Source organism: Condylostylus longicornis, unplaced genomic scaffold (genome assembly GCF_029603195.1).
Source record: "Condylostylus longicornis isolate FDR11 unplaced genomic scaffold, ASM2960319v2 ptg000004l, whole genome shotgun sequence".
NCBI lineage: Eukaryota > Metazoa > Arthropoda > Insecta > Diptera > Dolichopodidae > Condylostylus > Condylostylus longicornis.
In genome coordinates this window covers 12,793,592-12,811,035 of record NW_026577973.1, presented here as the reverse complement: position 1 = coordinate 12,811,035, position 17,444 = coordinate 12,793,592, and the positions used below count along the sequence as shown (strand labels likewise).

The 17,444-nt window shown below is 24.5% G+C and overlaps 1 protein-coding gene across 2 annotated transcripts; it reads left to right on the top strand.

The window, feature by feature from the left end:
* Positions 1-2,144: 2,144 nt before the first annotated feature.
* On the top strand, positions 2,145-6,056 carry LOC129610186 (alpha-tocopherol transfer protein-like). 2 transcript variants are annotated; one of them, XR_008697078.1, is made up of 6 exons: positions 2,145-2,482; positions 2,544-2,651; positions 4,666-4,810; positions 4,895-5,108; positions 5,190-5,396; positions 5,950-6,056. XR_008697078.1 is itself a non-coding variant. In XM_055522617.1 (5 exons), the coding sequence occupies exons 1-5, from the start codon at positions 2,211-2,213 to the stop codon at positions 5,339-5,341; spliced, it is 891 nt and encodes a 296-aa protein (XP_055378592.1). In that variant the 5' UTR covers positions 2,145-2,210; the 3' UTR covers positions 5,342-5,882. The 2 variants fall into 2 exon arrangements, 1 of the variants encoding a protein (XP_055378592.1); XM_055522617.1 differs by lacking the exon at positions 5,950-6,056 and having other exon boundaries at positions 5,190-5,882.
* Positions 6,057-17,444: the final 11,388 nt, after the last annotated feature.

Sequence of the window (17,444 nt, the reverse complement as noted above, 5' to 3'; positions counted from 1 at the left end):
GTTTTTTTTGGAATATGATTGATTTTAATAACGTAAAAATGAAAACAATTTAGAAATTAAGTTCATCAGCCAATAAAATAAAAAAATATACATAATATGTAGATGTTTGTCATCGTGTCAAGAGACATTCAAATAACTAAACAGAGTTTAAGTTCCAACACAGGATGCAGCATTATTCTGAATATAACACATAGTTCTACATATAATCTATATACTTAAATTTTGAAACTATTGTAGATACGTAAATCTTTAAAACAGTTTTACAGAATGCTTGTAAAATTATAAGAAGGGAAAAATTATAAAAACTTTAAGATCAAAATTCAGAATAAACATTCATCAGGTTTCATGGTATTGGCAGAAAACTGTCGTTTAAGCTTGTGAATAATATGTGTAACCTCTTATTATCTTTTAATTTCATTTTCTTTTAGGAACAGTTTTATGAATTACTTTCAAAATTAAAGAGTTTTTAAAACTTTTCTTAATAGTTGTTAACTGTTATACAAATACAGTAACGCATATAGCTTAATAAATATTTTTGAACTTCAATAACTAGGTTTGGAGAATAATATTATTTTCAAATTAATTTTCATTCAAATATCAAATAATTTACAAATATAAAACAGTAAACCTTTACTATAAACTACTATAATTAGTATTTATAGTAATTATATTATACTTGGTATAGTATAATTTGTTGCTTAACGCTTGACATATTTAAATAATGACTTCATAATAATTATTATCCTAAATCTACTAAATGTTGGCCATATAAAAGTAAAAAAAGAAAGAAATTTTTTAAGAAAATTAATTTTTTTAAATTCAGGTAAAAATACCATAAAAATTTCCAAAATTTTTTATAAGATGATTGATAAATTTAATTAAAAAATTGTACAGTAACAGTTAAGGCTACAGTAACTCCAGATGCCATAATATCTTGAATGTTACTGAAAATATTTTTATTTGGTGGACCACAAATAAAAGAATGCTTCCTCAAATAAATTAAAAAACATAATAAGTATGCTTATTCACAATAAAAAGGTAGCCTAAAATATTTTCTAAAATCAAATACAAAAATTGTTAAAGTAAAAATGAAAGCTTTACTGAAATCAGTAAAATGAAAAAATCAGAATATTTCATTAAGTATATTAAGTATGTGTGCTGTTCATTTTCATTTGTATGTTTAAAAAATGTATATTAATATTTTGATATTCTGGTTTAAAATGAGAATTTACGATAATGACATGTTCGTATAACAATAAAACATTTTTTAAAAAATATTTATGCTTAATCATTATTAGGTAATACTTTTGTTAAATATAATTTAATATTTAAATAAATTATTCTCTCTTATAGTTCAACTTTGCTGAATTCAGATAAATAAAATCTGTAATATGTAATTTTATACATAATGAGAACCGTATTCATTTCTGTATACAGACAAATGCATATTGAACCAATTTTGAAGTATTTTAGGAATGAATAGAATATCTGTTTTGAGGAACGATTTTAGAAACGATTTGAAAATATGTTTCTATTCGATCTATATGATATGAACGAATAGAAGATCTGGTTTTTCAATTTTTACACGAAAAATTTGTCGTTTTTTAAGAGAATTTGGATTTTTTTTAAAAAAGAAACTTTTTAAAGCTAATAACAGGAAGCTGTCCCATTAAAATTTATATTTTAAAATGAATTCCTTTAAAATCTTTGTTTTGTGAAAATAAAAGACTACATTCAAATTTATATTTTTTTCTCCCTTATTTTCTTAAATTAATATTTAAAATTATGGCAGAAAGAAGTAAATAATAGGAGCTTATATGTTTTAGTAAATTTTATTGTTAATATGAAATTCCCTGCGTACATGAAAACTACTTAAAAATGGTTTAATAGTTCTAGTTTTCAGAGAACTCCAAAACCATAAATTATAATAGAAAATTCAGAAATAAACAAAAGGTTGACGAATACTGTTTCGCTTTCCGCAAGTACTTATGCGTATATTCGCCATACTAACCTGTTACAATAAATTACTTTTTTGTGGTAATTTTGAAATATAAAGCTTTTTTTTCATTTTTTAAATTTGTGAATAAAAATGATCTTACACATTTCAGTATATTTTAGTAAGTTAATTTAAAAAGAACGTTAATTTTGGTTTCCGCACTGTTATAAAGTAATAATATTTAAATTACAAAAAAAATAATAAAGTTGAAAATATGGTTTTCGCTTTGGCAATAGAACAGTATAAAAAAAATAAAGAATTGAGTTCAGATGAAATATCAAAATTATTAGAATGGATAAAACAACAACCTCATTTACCTGAAGTTACAGAATTGGAAGCAATTTTATTTCTGCATTCTTGTTACTATAGTATGCAATTGGCTAAACAAACTGTCGACACCTATTTTACAATGAGAACTCATGTTCCAGAATTATTTTCCGGTATTAATTTTGAAAAAGAGGATCTAAAAACAGCAATGAAAATTGTGTACAGTATATTAATCAGTAGAATTTTTCATACCATTCTCATGTATATGTGTATATTTTAGATCTGTTTTTCCTAATGAGAAAACTACACCAGAAGGACATCGAATTTTCTTTGGGAAATTAGCTAATTTTGATGCAACACATTTTCATCTACCCTCATGCTTGAAACTGTAAGTGATCTATAACGATATAAAAAGTAGATTTCAAATTTTCAAAATTAAAATTTGACTCTAATAATAATTATGAAGACATCCAATAATCATTTTTAAAGAGTATCGGTCACTAAATGCGCAGTGAGAATAGTATGTGTTCGATTAGCATTTTAAATTTATACACAATATTAATAATATGTTTTCTTATAATGTGCTTTTAATCAAACGTAGAAGGCTTATATTTATTGCAAGTATTGCATTTTTAATTAAAAAGACATTAATAAAGTAGGATCAAACCAATGGTTTGTAAGTTAGCACTTTTCCCTTGAACAAGTGAAATTATTGCTTTCAATAACTGTCTATCTACTGCATTTTATTAATATACGAAAATATATCAAAATATTGCATACTTTTAGGATGAATTAAAAATAAAATCATAAATGTCGAACTCAAGGATATGTCAGAAAAATAATTATAATTTTTTATTTACCGTTAGCCTTTTGCACTTGTAGAAATTTGGAAAAGTTTACAACTTCAGATATATAAGGTCTTAAAAATTAAAACTTTGCAAATTTTGAAAGGCAATAACTTAAGAGGGGATGGAGGTGGAGAAAAATTTTCTTCTAACAAAATAAACTACTTATTAGTATCTTAAAGCTTCACATTTATCGTCTAGAGAAATGATTCCCAAAGTGGTCCATATAGACCCCCAGGCGTTCATGAAGTCCTGCTAGGGGTATACGAGAAAATATGAATTTAATTAAAAAGTTTTTTATTTATCTTTTTCACATCATAGGTCATATCAATTAACAGTTAATTTTAGTGGCCATTTTTTCATTCTCTATGCTCAACTATGCTACGTCGCGGTATAAAAGAAGCCAGCCATTACTTTTCGGCTGTTTCGGCAGAATTTAAAAAATGTTTGTAGTTTCGTTACAATCAATTACGAGGGCTATAACTTTTGGAGACGGGAGAACTTTTAGGTAAAAATTTGCTTTTTCGGAAGTAAGTAAGATCTATTTCTATATAAAATTTTCGCTTTCTATCTCAAAAGGGTGTAGAAGTTTTGTAGATCCACGAACGGACGGACGGATGGATAGATGCGTGAAACTACTAAGCCATATAGAAAGTTTAAAGTTGTAATTTTTAAAGTTGCTGTCAAATATATAAAAAGAAAATTGGAATTAAAATACATATAAGTTATACGTCAATCATACTTATACTCGTAAGTTATAAATTATGATTGACATGCATGAAAAGTGATATTACAATTTTTAATTTATAGTTTCATTTTCTATAAGAAGTTTTTATGTCAACAATCACATAAACAAAATAAACTTAATTGTTATGAACCTAAAATTATATTGTTAAATTTATCAGAGTTTCATGAAATATTGTGTGCTGAAAACACTATACAAGATAGTCACGTACATAAATTAGAAATTGATAGCGATAGATGTATACATGAAATAATAACTATACTGGAAAAGACCTAATTTATTTTTAATAGCTTTACGTTGGTTAGCTGTTATTTCTCAAGACAGTGAATGTTATCTACATTTATGTACACATCTATTATAAATCGTGATATTTCAAATTTAAATTCATATTTACAAAATAATTGAGTTTTAAATATTATGTAATGTTGCATTTTTTTTTGTTTTAATGTCAAACTGAACATTTAGCATTTTGTAAATCGAAACAGTAATATTGTAAGTCAAAATACGTTAGCTCTGCTTCAGCTTTGTTCTTCAAATTTGTAAATAAGTTACTTATAATTGAGGCTCTTAATCTAAATTAAACGTTATAGAACTAAACAACAGCATTTGAAAGGTTTTGGAATTAAGAATATCTTAAACGAAAAATAGTTTGTAACGAAAATTTACGCTAAAATTACTTGTTGCATTGGTAGCTTTCTATTGATGGTTTGAGCAAGGAATGTTCCAATGAAATTAAAAAAAATTAATTAAATTCATCTACTGCCTTTCATAAATGTAAAATTTTTTATATTATTAAAAAAAAAATATTGCAGATTTTTTACAACATTCGATTTGTCATTGCGAGAAAATGGTACAGCTCCAGGTCATATAATTATATTAGATCATAGCGGTGTAACTTTGGGACATGTTGCGCGCCTGGCTCCTTTAGTGTTAAAAAAATTTATCTATTATTTACAGGTATTAAAAAATTTTAATATATGTATATCGACATACATACATTTATATAATAAATAAGTATTAAAAATTACAATTTTTTTATAGGATGCTTCACCTATAAGAATCGTTGGATTTCATTTTGTCAATATTGTACCATTTTCAGATAAAATATTGGCATTAGTTCGACCTTTTATGAAAAAAGAATTAATTGATGTTTTACATTTGCATAACAAATTAGATGGTTTAGATCAATTTGTTCCTTTAGAAATTTTACCAACAGAATATGGTGGTAAAGAAGGTCCTGCTGAAGAAATGTGTGGTAATTAATGTGTTCATATTAAAAATTTTTGTTATCAATATGCTTACATCTATAAATTTGTGTATTTGCTTTTATTTTTAGCAAGAGCTTATCAAAATGCAATTAAAAATCAAAATTTTTTTGAAGATTTAGAAAAACGTAAAGTAAATGAAAATGTAAGACCAGGAAAACCAAAAGATGCTTCAGATTTATTTGGAATAGAAGGAAGTTTTAAGCAATTGAGTATCGATTGAATTTTGGTTTCGAATATTTTGTGATTTAAATTCAATTATATATCTAGTTGTTTTAGTGAGTTTTTTTTTTTTGTTTAAATTTGGATCAGAGTTATCTCTAGTAAATAAGCATTTATCGAATTTCGATTATTATTTTTATTCAGCTATTTCAAAAATATGAAGTGTAACTTAGATTCGAGGCTTTATTAAGGAGTTCTGAATTTCCGATTCATTTATTTTATATAAAAAATTAACTGATAAAAATCAACTGAATTACCTTCAGTGCTCACGATTTTTGTGATATTTTTTTATTATTAACAAGTCGCACTGTACCCACCCGGTATTTTAGAAAGCACAAAAATTAATTTCCATAGAATGAGAACTTTTGATAGAATAAGAACCTAGTAGTTTCCTAAATATTTAAAATTATTTTTCAACTATTTATGCACTTATCTTAAATTCCTTACAATATTACAGATTGAACTTATTTAAACTATGGCGCTTTCATATTTTCTTTGTTTAAATACCTTGAAATTCCATTTGGCATAAAATTCATTCTTACTTTTCCACATTTTTTTTAATGATTTACTAAAATATTCATAGAATTTAAACTTTTATTTTATTTTTAGTTGTAATAAGAAACACTTTTACTTTAACGATTATCAAAATTACAAGCGACTTAAATTTAATTACCATAAACTTTTATTAAGTAATTCAAAACCATCAAAAATTAGCGAGTATAGTTTTAATATAATGAAGTCAAATTATGATTTTTAATGAAATTTTAATTAAATAAATTTTTCTTTTAGAAACTTTTTATAATTAGAATTTGTCGTGTTTATTAAAAATTTGTCATGGTTAGAAATCAAGAATATTAAAAAATTATTACACCTAAAATTCTGATTTCGTGGTAAAGAATTTCATTTTACATCCGGTCATTTTCAATTATACTTACATGTACTTATAATATTTTCAATGTTTTAAAGAACTTTATGAGCTTATTATTTAGTAGCACGTTTTTATATGTGAACATTATTTGTAAAAGTATTAAAAAATTTGGTTTTTAATTTTGAATCCGTACTTTGATTTATAAGCAATGATATTTTTTAAATCTGAATGATTTTTAAGCATTCTTCGTTTCTGAATTTGATTTGGTGCTATAATATTCGTGTGGAACAATTATAACAATGTAACTTCAAATAAAGTATTTTTAGTTCAAACGATAGTTGACGATGTTAGTCCATTTTTAAAATATTTTATAATTTGTTTCAATTGTTGTGCATACACCAAATATATCTATAACGGCACCAAGTAAAAATAATGTCCAAATTTCGAAAATCGGAAGTGGTATTGGAATTAATTTCTGTGAAGAAAATTAAAAAAAATAATTATATTTCTTACAGGAGACTTTTAAAGATATACTCGAGAAAAAATTGGTCAAAAATTGAATAAAGAAATTTATCCATGAAATATGGCATTAGTTGAACCATAAAAGAGTTTTTTTGCATTTTAAAACAAACTGCCTTTAAAAAAAACTGCTTAACTTGGGACCTGTAAATATTAAAGATTTACGCTCTTTAGATTAACGTAATAGCTCACATAAGGTTCTTCTTCACATCTCTGTTTGTTTTCAGAAAATTAATGTTTTTTGATGATTGCGTTTCTTCCAGAAATAAAAGAGGAGGATTAGTTTGTGTATTATCGCCCTATCAAACGTTTTCAAACTTGAAGTAACAAACAAATAACAATTAACATTTTATAACTGCAGTTGAATTTCTTTCCAATTTTTTTTAACTTAACTTGGGTCTTTTATAATATATATTATTTATGCTTTAAGAATTTTATCAAAGATAAAAATCAAAATTAATAATATCCCCATAAAATCGAAGTTTTACAATTCAATTGCATTTCATTTCAAAAATGAAAATATGTCACTTAAAATCAACATTTCCATTTATTGGACTGAATCTTTTATTGAATTAATCCTTTTTTTCTAATATTATCAGTATATACAGTTATAAAATCAATTGAGAAGGCTTTTTATGATGATATGATAATCTGAAACTTTTTTTTTAAAGATTAAAATAATCAAAGACGTAAGCAACCCTTTCCATTATTAAATAACGCAACCCTTTCTAATGGACGCATGTTTTGCTCTCACTTTAACTCTTTTCTTTCTAATGGCACTTTGATTTAAAAAAAAAAACAACTTTTATTGGAAATTGTTACATGTGTATAGCTAAAAGATGTTGTGACAAAAACATTTGGTTTTGATTTTTACATTTTAATTCCTCTTTTTTTTTTTCTTGTGGCTTGAACCCCACGAATTTATTGAATTTTCTTTAGGTCATTTACAATTCAATTCATGAATTTACAATGTTTTATTGTTTTTAGTATATAAGAATAAGACGCACTTTTGGAAATTGACTAGTAAAATTTCGGAATGAAAATCGATAAAATGGGTAAAATGTTAAATAAATCGAACTATGTTGAGATAATAAGTATATCACCCGAAAAGATAAAATAAAATATTTAAATTAAACTCCGCGCAATAGACCAACATTCCTCTAGCCCCTAATTTTTAATTAAAAATGGCCAATTTAATTATATGATATGCATATATGTTGCTCAGATGTCAGGCTATTCTCAATCAGGTTATAAAATCATACACGTGCCTATTTTTCGCTATTTTGCATAAACAAATTTTAAAACAAAAGTCGCATGTTGAATTAATTTCTGATTATTCTGATTGCTTTGTTCAAGGCAATCATACAAGTTGCTCTTAATACTTCAGGTAGAAAAACTAGTTGTATGTACATGTATATATAATACATAAGTATGTACATGTATATATTTTAAAACATTAATTAGCAAATAAATTTGACCATTTTAATTCTCTCCTCACACCTATACATACACATATACTTATGTTCGTCTGATGAAATAAACTTTTTGTTTAATTTTTTATGTTATATTGAAATTACCTAACCACATAATTCATATATTTTCGTTAAATTTGAAATGTTCAAACGTTATAATGTTAATAAAAAAAATTAGATGTAGGTAGCCTACCATATTTATAAACATTTGTTTGAAATTTCATATGAAAAATAGTAAAATAATAACCTTTAGTTTATAATGCCTAGAAAACTGAATAATTGGTTCTTGGTAAACGTTCATTCTGATCAAGATTCGATATCCCTGGAAAGTTTGTCTGTTATAATTTCGTCAAGAGCCAGAAGCTATATTTTTAATATGTTTTGTAATTTTTCAGAGTTTGCATATATTGAATCACAATAAACTATAATTGTATATTGCTGTCTGTAATCTTTACAGACGTTTATTATTAAATTATAATTAAATTTAGATAATTTTAACCCATAGTGTAGTTAATGAAACTGCTTTCTATTATGATTTTAATCTATTAAAAATATACAAGTGAAAAATGATAATTTCAATTGACTACATCGATCTCATGCAAATGACGTTCCAGACATAAATATAATTCTAGTACTTAAATAAATTTAACGCAATAAGCTCTCTCAGTTCTCTCATAATAATTTTTTATAATTTTTTTTTTTAACTAAAGTAAAGATTTACAAAAACATTAATTTGTAATTTTTTTGTGATTTTAGCATAAATAGCGGCCCAGATCGATACCATTTTAATTTTTGGATACTACTTAGGCATATTATAAAATTGGTAAGTGGGACTCCCATATTGCGCACATTACATAACGATAAGAAAAATTTTTGTTATAAGAGAACGAGTTATTTGGTATAAGATTTATTTTATCTTTTTTTTTAAGATTTTCTATACTATTACGAGCAAAACTTGTGGGATTTTCAATGCTCTACAAATGTCGGAATGTAGCATATAGGAAGCCTATTGTATTTATCGTATTTTTGTACAAATTAGGCAGTTTTCAGAAATTCCAACTTTGACGCATCATATCTCGAAAAATAGAGCGCAAAAATGTTACTAGGTATTTTTTGTTCGTATTTGAAGGTATTCTATCACTCTGTCGGTTCAGGAGTTCCATTGAGTCTTACATATTCTGTATAGAAAAGAGATAAAACTATTTATCGGTCTTTCGTATTCAATTATTATTTTTATAATACTGAACATTTGATTCTTTAGATCATATCAATTATTTAAAATCACATGACATAAGAGCAACTCTATTGTAAAGCACAAAAGTGAGATAAAAGTTGAGTTTTACTTTCATTTTATTATACTTAGATTATAATTTATTTAATTTTATTTCGATCAATAAAAAAATCTAGTTAAAATAATGTTTTCAAAATAAAAGAAAAAAATAATAAATTAATGAATTGAATTCACATAAATATTTCATTAAAAACAATTTATTAAGAATTGATTACATTAATACACGTACAATTACACGTGTTACTACATATGTATATACATATTGTATTATATGAGATCATACATAAAATCATAGATATAAGATGCTAGCACTGTTGTTGTGGTAAAATTTCAACTATCCACAACTCATAAATCTCTAAGGATTTTTTAATTTTTCTTTTTTGAAAAATAATAAAAACATGTTATATTTTATATAAGTTTCTTGTGGACTTTAGGGTTTTGAAAGAAAAATAGTAGAAATATAGTTAAATACAATACTATCGAATTTCAATGAAGAACTTCGGTGGACGACGTCTTCATATATTATAGTTTTTCTTTTAGTTACAACATCCATATGACATTAAATCATCCACTTATAGGTATATTATTTTATATAATTTTAATTTTATTGCATAATGGACATTCTACTTTGAAGTTGTTTCGATTCAAAAGGATATCTAAGTACATAAGTATAATGGATTTTATTTAAGGAAAAACTAAACAAAATAAAAAAGGGTTATCATTTGACGCTAGCACTTAGTTACTTTTGTTTTTCTTTTTTATTTTTTATTATAAATGTACCTACATTCTTACACACATACATCATTAAAATTTTGACCCTTTAATTTTCATTTGATTTTTAAATACTATAAAAATAAAATAAATTTATATATATATACATAATATGCATACACACGTATAAATAATGTCCTTGTTATTGTTTACATTAAAATCATTGCTTTTAATGTATAGTCCTTAACATTTTAAGTTAATACATTTAATGTAGCGCGAGTTCATATGAATATTTCATGTATAGAAAGGATAACAATAAATCATTTTAATGTTAAAACAGTATGTAATTTTATGTTTCTATATGAGTGTCTGTATATGTTATTTAAATTTTTAATGATATAAATCATATTAAAAGTGTGTTCTTTATGATTTATACTATTTATTTTTTTAATTTTTAATATTAGAATAAAAAACAAGGGGTTTGAAAATATTTTGTGTATATATTCATTATTAGAGTCAATACATAATAATATTATGTATAAGTATATTGATATGGGAATATTAAATTATTTTTGAAATATATGTTTATACATAATATTATATATAGGAACATCTTTTAAATGAAGAATAGTTCAATTCAATAACTCTGATTTTTTTTTTGAGAATTTTAACATGAAAGGGTATATGGTCCCAAGAATTTAAAATTCCATAAAATAAATTTATTATAAATTTTGTAATTAGATCCTTGGCACGTGATTGTACATTCCTGTTGATTCTTTATTATATGAACCATAAATATATTATGTTGTAAATGCTGTTCAACATTTATCTAAAAATTATATTTTAAATAATAAATTATTAATAAGTATAAATTTTTCTACATGTAGATTTCAAATAATGAATTCAATCAATTTTTATAAGACAAAGAATATAAACTGAAGAGTTTTATTAGAAATATTTAATTTTTTGTTTTTGGAAATTTAAAATTTTACGGCGAATTTTTTGTAGCGAAATTTTCTAAAATTACAGTTTTTGTGGTTGGAATATCAGTTGACAATTATTAAAAAAGCATATTATTTTTGAAAATCGTAAATTCCAACATATTCGCTTCTATGTGACAATAATATCTATGACACCCCGCCACCTCAAGCGTGTTTTTCTGGTAATCGTGTCTGTAGAGGCGATTAAAAAATATTTTTAGGTTGGAAGCTTTAGCAGCTAACGGGATGTCACAAAAAAATTTAAAATAGAATAACTTAAAAAAGAGACAAAGACGAAGAATATTGTAAACATAGTTAGCGATTTTTTTTACCTCCTGCAATTTGTTACATTTTAAAGAGATTTTGCTTTTATTTTAAATATTAAAAAAAATTCGTAACTTTTTTTAGATTTCTTAAGTATTCCAAAATTTAACTTGAGAAACTTGCTAATACCTGTTTAGTGAAAAACTTTTTTCAATCTCGAGATTCTCTTCAATTAATTTTATTGGAACTTAAAGTGCTTCATATTTGTTTTTTTTCTGCTGTAAAATACAAAAACCCTAATTATCAATACAATAAAGTTGAGTTAAACCAATGGTTTGTAAAGGAGGGAAACATTCTCCTTTCAACAAGTGAAAATGCCCCTATTAAAAATAGATTATAATTATATTATTGTATTATTTAAACTATTTTCGTTCTAATGCCAAAGTATTTCACATGATTGCATATATATAGGGTGAGACAAAAAAAAAATTAAAGACGCATTAATTGAGTGACTTAAGACAGGTAATTATATTTTCTTATGACCTGGAATTTACCATTAGCTTTCCGCATTCATAGATCTAATTCACAATAAATAAACTATTTATTAGAGTAGGGAAATCCCCATCTTATATCACAGAAAAAAAAGAGTAGAACATTTAGCTAAAACAATAGTATAAATCACCTAATAAAATGCTTGATTTTCAGCCTCCTAAACTATTTAGCTACATTGCCTAATTTAAATTAGCTGAATTTACTTTTTAATAATTAGGAAAATTAACCAAATAAATTTGCTGATTTATCTACAATACCAGCTAAAATACCTAAAACTTTAGGTGGATTAGAACTAAGCAAATAGTCGGTTCACCTAATCATTTAGTTGATTTATTTTAAAACCTTTTTGAAATTTAACTGAAGAAATAGGAATTTCACCTAAATAAATAGTTAAAAAATATTCTCAACAATAGATAATATACCTAATTATTTAGTTAGAGAATAGAAAATATAACTATTTTTTAGTTAATTATTATAGGATTTTTACCTATTATATTAGAAAAAGTATCTAAACAAATTAGGCTCTTTTCTAAATTTATTTAGGTTTAATCCTGAAAATAAAAGAATGCTATAAATAAAAAATTAAGTTTTGCTTCATTTAATTTTATTTTGTTTAATATTTTTTCAGTTATTTTACATTATTTTTAATGTAAAAACATGACCGTTCGTCTATCCTTTGAATATCTTGTTGTAAAAGTAACAAAAGTCTAATATTTTTCTGATCCTTCCTTTTTATAAAAATTAATAATTTTAAGTTTAAAAGATTCCCATTTTGAAAGAAGTAACAAATTTTTCAGTGAAAATGTTTTCTCGAAGTCAAAATTCAATCTAAAATACAATTGAATATTTTTGGTTAGTTAAACAAAATAACTTGATTATATAAAAACTTACCAAAGAAGCTTCAAAGTTTTGTTTTAGAATAAGCCATTAATTAAAAATTTCATTCGAATATCTTACTGTGTTTTCTGCATAAAAAGTTGTTTGTATTACTTTTAATACGATTTTAACTGTTTTTATTTAGTATTATGCGTAAATTATTTGAAAATAATTTTTAATTTTTTTTTAAATAATAATAATGATTTTTTAAAATTTTTTAAGTTAACCATTTCAACCACGAAAAATTTATTTCACAAAATCTTGAAAATATAAACTATGCTTGTTTACTACACCAATATTTCACCATATACTAGCTTCTTTTCAAATACTTTAAAAATTAAAATACAAAAAAAGTAGCGGTATTTTGAATTGTTTTCTTGATAAAACAAGTGTTTTTTTCTAAATTCAGCTAATGTTTTCGATATTTCAACTAATGTTCTAGTTAATTCCTTTTTAAGTAAAAAAATGTGGCCGAATTAACTAAAGTTGTATCTAAAATATCTAGAAAAGTAGTCATTGGAGAAGAAAAGCAGCGGTACTTTGTAATAAAACATTTTGTTTTTTTTATAACTCAACTAATGTTTTCGGTACTTCAGCTAATGTTTTAGTCAATCTCTTGATATAAAATGAAATAGCTGAATCAACTAAAGCTGTAGTCAAAATATTTAAAAATGTAGTCATTGATTAGGGATTTACATAAAAGCTGTAAACTTATTTTTTTGTTTTCTTTTCTAAAATAGCTAAATGTTTAGGTGAAATATCTAATTAAATTAGTTGAATATTTTCAACTATTTATTTTAGATAATACTCTTAAATGAGTAGACAAATCACCTAATCTTTTTAATATTGCATTCAACTAATTCCAAATAGTTGAGCCAGCTAATAGTGAATTTTAAAACAGCTAAAGAAGTTGTCAATACTTCTAATTGTTTATAAAAAACACCTAATTTGAGATCAGCTAATTACGATTAGTTGAAAAATCTAATTCATTTTTTTCTGTGATGGAAAAAGAAAGTTTTTTTTAATTTCTCATTCTTATTATTGTATGTTTTTTAATTTACTCACTTTTAATGGGAAAATTAAAACTGTAAAATTTAATTGAAAAGATTTGTGAAATTTAAAGATTTCCATTGAAAACTTTTGGGAAAGCTTATTATCAAATAAATAAGAAGCATCTTATGTGCTGGTGCTTAATTCATAAGATCTGTTTATTCAATAAAATTTAAAATTTTTGTAGCATTTATTTGCAATTCACTATAGCACATGCACATGGCTACATTTATGTAAATAATAATATTATGCACAACTTTTGTATTCCTATATTTCTAATTCAGAGCTCCTCTCTATATTTTTAACAAATAAAAATTAATGTAAATAATAGTAATAAAAAAATATTTTTAATATTTTCAAATTCAGAACACGTCATTGTTTTCTTCGCTACGGTGTTATGCTTTTAATACATTTATGTCTTCACTTCTATGTTTTATCATTCATTATATATGAATGGTCCATGAAAGGACTTCAAAGGATATTTATTTAAGCAGACATGATGTTATTTTGATTTTTCCTTCCTTTTCTCTTTGCATTTTCTTATAAATATTTTGATGTTCTGCAGTAAGTATAGTCGAAATATTATAAATATAAAAAAAAATCGAAGAAAGAAAAATAGTGATTTTCTAATTTTAGAAGCTAAATTGAAAAAAGAAATTGAACAAAAAAAAAACAGGAAAAAAAAACAAACGTTTTATTGTGAACATTTTCGGTACATGATTTTCTATAAGCTTAGTATAAAACATGGGGTATGAATGTTTATAACGTTGCTATTTTTATTTGGTTTTCTCATCTTCAATATTTTAGTATTCTCTTTGAGTCAATTGGTTTCAGCAGCGTTATTGACCGTAAATTTACCTTCTAGGTTTTTTGGAAAAACAACAAAAAAAAGGAAAGTTTCAATATAGAAAATCAAATTATGTTTTCTTTTCTTCTAAAAATAACTTCGTTTGTTACTTGAAAAGCATAACAAAAATTTTAACTTTTGATGTCAAAAAGCTGATTATGTTACATTTTGCAAAAACAAAAGGGTTATTGGTTTACAGAATAAAGTAATGCAATGATAAACTAAATTCATGACTAAGTTACAAAATATTAAATGTAAACAGGATAAATATTTGAAGTTGTATAAGGTGGTATAGGTGAAGCCATTATGAAGGAGTGAAATTTAGTTGTGCAAAATTATTGAAAAATAGAAATTGAAAATTATTTTATAAGTGAAGTATTAAAAATAGTAGAAGTATAAAAGTATGTAAGTAATAAGTACGAGTATACCTATTATGTACCTAATCAATACTTGTTTCTAATAGGAAATAATTAATTTTTGTGTTCAGAACAAGATAACTGCTTGAACTCTGCATAATTATTTTCTGCACACGCTGATTAGTATTCGAGATTTTCAGTTAAATATACTTAATAAATTTGTTTTAATTATATAATGCAATTATTAAAATAAGTTTGTGCTTATATTCAATATATTTTTATTTATTCTACCAAATCGAAATGATTCATATGATTTAACTGCGCTACTTATATTAACATAGCTATATTTAGCAATAAAACGAAAATTTAACAATATAGACCAATTGTCGCTAGTTCATTATACTATATATATCGCGATATATTGCATTTATGATAAGGCCTATTATAATTTATAGTACAAATTATTTTATTATATTTTTAACTACAACAAGACAACAACAGGTATTTAATGTAGGTAATTTCATTAACAACGTTGAGCTCCGATATATTGGCTACAATAGTATTTGAGTTCCATTTAAAATTTATTATACAAAACTTCATGTAAATTTGAATTTATTAATTTTAAATTTAATCTCATGCCATGATCATTAATATTCATTTAAGTAATTAGTACATGCTCAGCAATATTGCTAAAATAATTCCTAATTTATAATGACTTTATCACGTTCCAAATTATAATATTAAAAAAACTCGTGAAATAGGGTAGAGTAACTTCAATGTGAGTGAGTTAAACTTGAGCTTTAAAAATTGAGCGAATTTTAAAATTTAAATTATTGAAACAATAATTCTACATATAAAATTTTCAAAAGCAAATGAAGCAAATTTACTTTACGTATAGTTCTGTTTTAAGACAATATTTGCTTACATACTAAGAACAAATTAAATTTAGCAGTGTACAAATAAAGTAAAAATAATAAGATAAATACACAAGCGACAAAGAAGTAGTCCCCGAATACACATAATATGTACATACATACGTATTTATGTACAATCTATTTACTTATCTTTAATTCGCCGGGTTCTTTAATGAATAGGTTGTAGGTACTTCAAATACACTTTCTTTCTAATATAAAAAAACAAAACAATCATGCGAAAAATTGTAAATGACAAGCAGTCGTTTAAAAATAATCCTTTTTATTTATTTTTTTTTTAAATTATAAAAATAAAAATTTTTTCTCTTTTTATAACTTTTTTTAAATGCAAAAAATTCGCAATATTTGAAATCAGGATTCTAATATTTTTTTAAGACAAATACTGGAAAAAAAAACATTCTACAAAGACTGTCCTTCTCTTATCCTTCCATGATATGATTTTTACTATCGTTAAAAAAAATTAAAATCTACCGACCATAGAGTTTCTGCGATTTTCGCAGCGTTTTTTACTTACATATGTATTGGTTAAGCATCACATGATGTTGTTTAGACAACATTCATTTGTACGCAAAAAAAAAGATGGTCATGTTCATTTTTTCGAAAACTTCATAATGAAGAAGAAAACGTGAGCGAATTTTTTAATACAAGCAAATAAAAAAAAACTTTTTTTTACTTCTGACTTCTGTTATTAAAAATTTTTAAATATTTTTTCATTACATGATTTTCTTCTTTAAATTTAAAATATTTAAATCTCAGTTTTTGGAAAGAATTTGAAATTTTAAGTTTATTTTTTTACTTTTAAGTAAAATGAATCATATGGACATATATATATATTCTTGCTCAGCGTAAAATTCTGCGTCGATTTAGACATGTCCGTCCGTCCGTCCGTCCGATCGCACGATAACTCAAAAACGAATAATGCTAGCGACACCAAACTTTTACAAGTTTTTTCTTTTGTGCCAAGGACGAGCCCTATTGTTATTGGACAAATTCGGACAACGGGTTCGGGTAGCTGCCATACAACTCAAAGAGTTTATTTTAAATATTTCGAAAACTAATAAAGCTATAAATATAAAATTTTGTATACATGTGTCCAATTATATTCTACAGATGCTCTAAAAATTATAAAGGGATAGCTGCACCGGTTCGGGTGGCTGCCATACAACTCCAACAGCAAATTTTTTATATTCGGCAAAGTAATAAAGTCAGATTCATGAAACTTGGCAGTCATGTGTCCAATTATAGGTCAAATATATTTCTGAAGTTTTAGAAGAATTGCTTGACAGATTCGGATACCTGCCATACAACTCCAGAAGCTAATTTTAAATATTTGGAAAAATAATAAAGTCAGATTCATGAAACTTGGCAGTTGCGTGTCCGATTGTA

Bases quoted from the DNA above. Each gene is read 5' to 3' on its own strand.
- LOC129610186 (XM_055522617.1), top strand. From the start codon at position 2,211: ATGGTTTTCGCTTTGGCAATAGAACAGTATAAAAAAAATAAAGAATTG. The intron at 2,652-4,665 runs GTAAGTGATCTA...AAAATATTGCAG, and splicing joins CTACCCTCATGCTTGAAACT to ATTTTTTACAACATTCGATT. The intron at 5,109-5,189 runs GTAATTAATGTG...TTTTATTTTTAG, and splicing joins TCCTGCTGAAGAAATGTGTG to CAAGAGCTTATCAAAATGCA.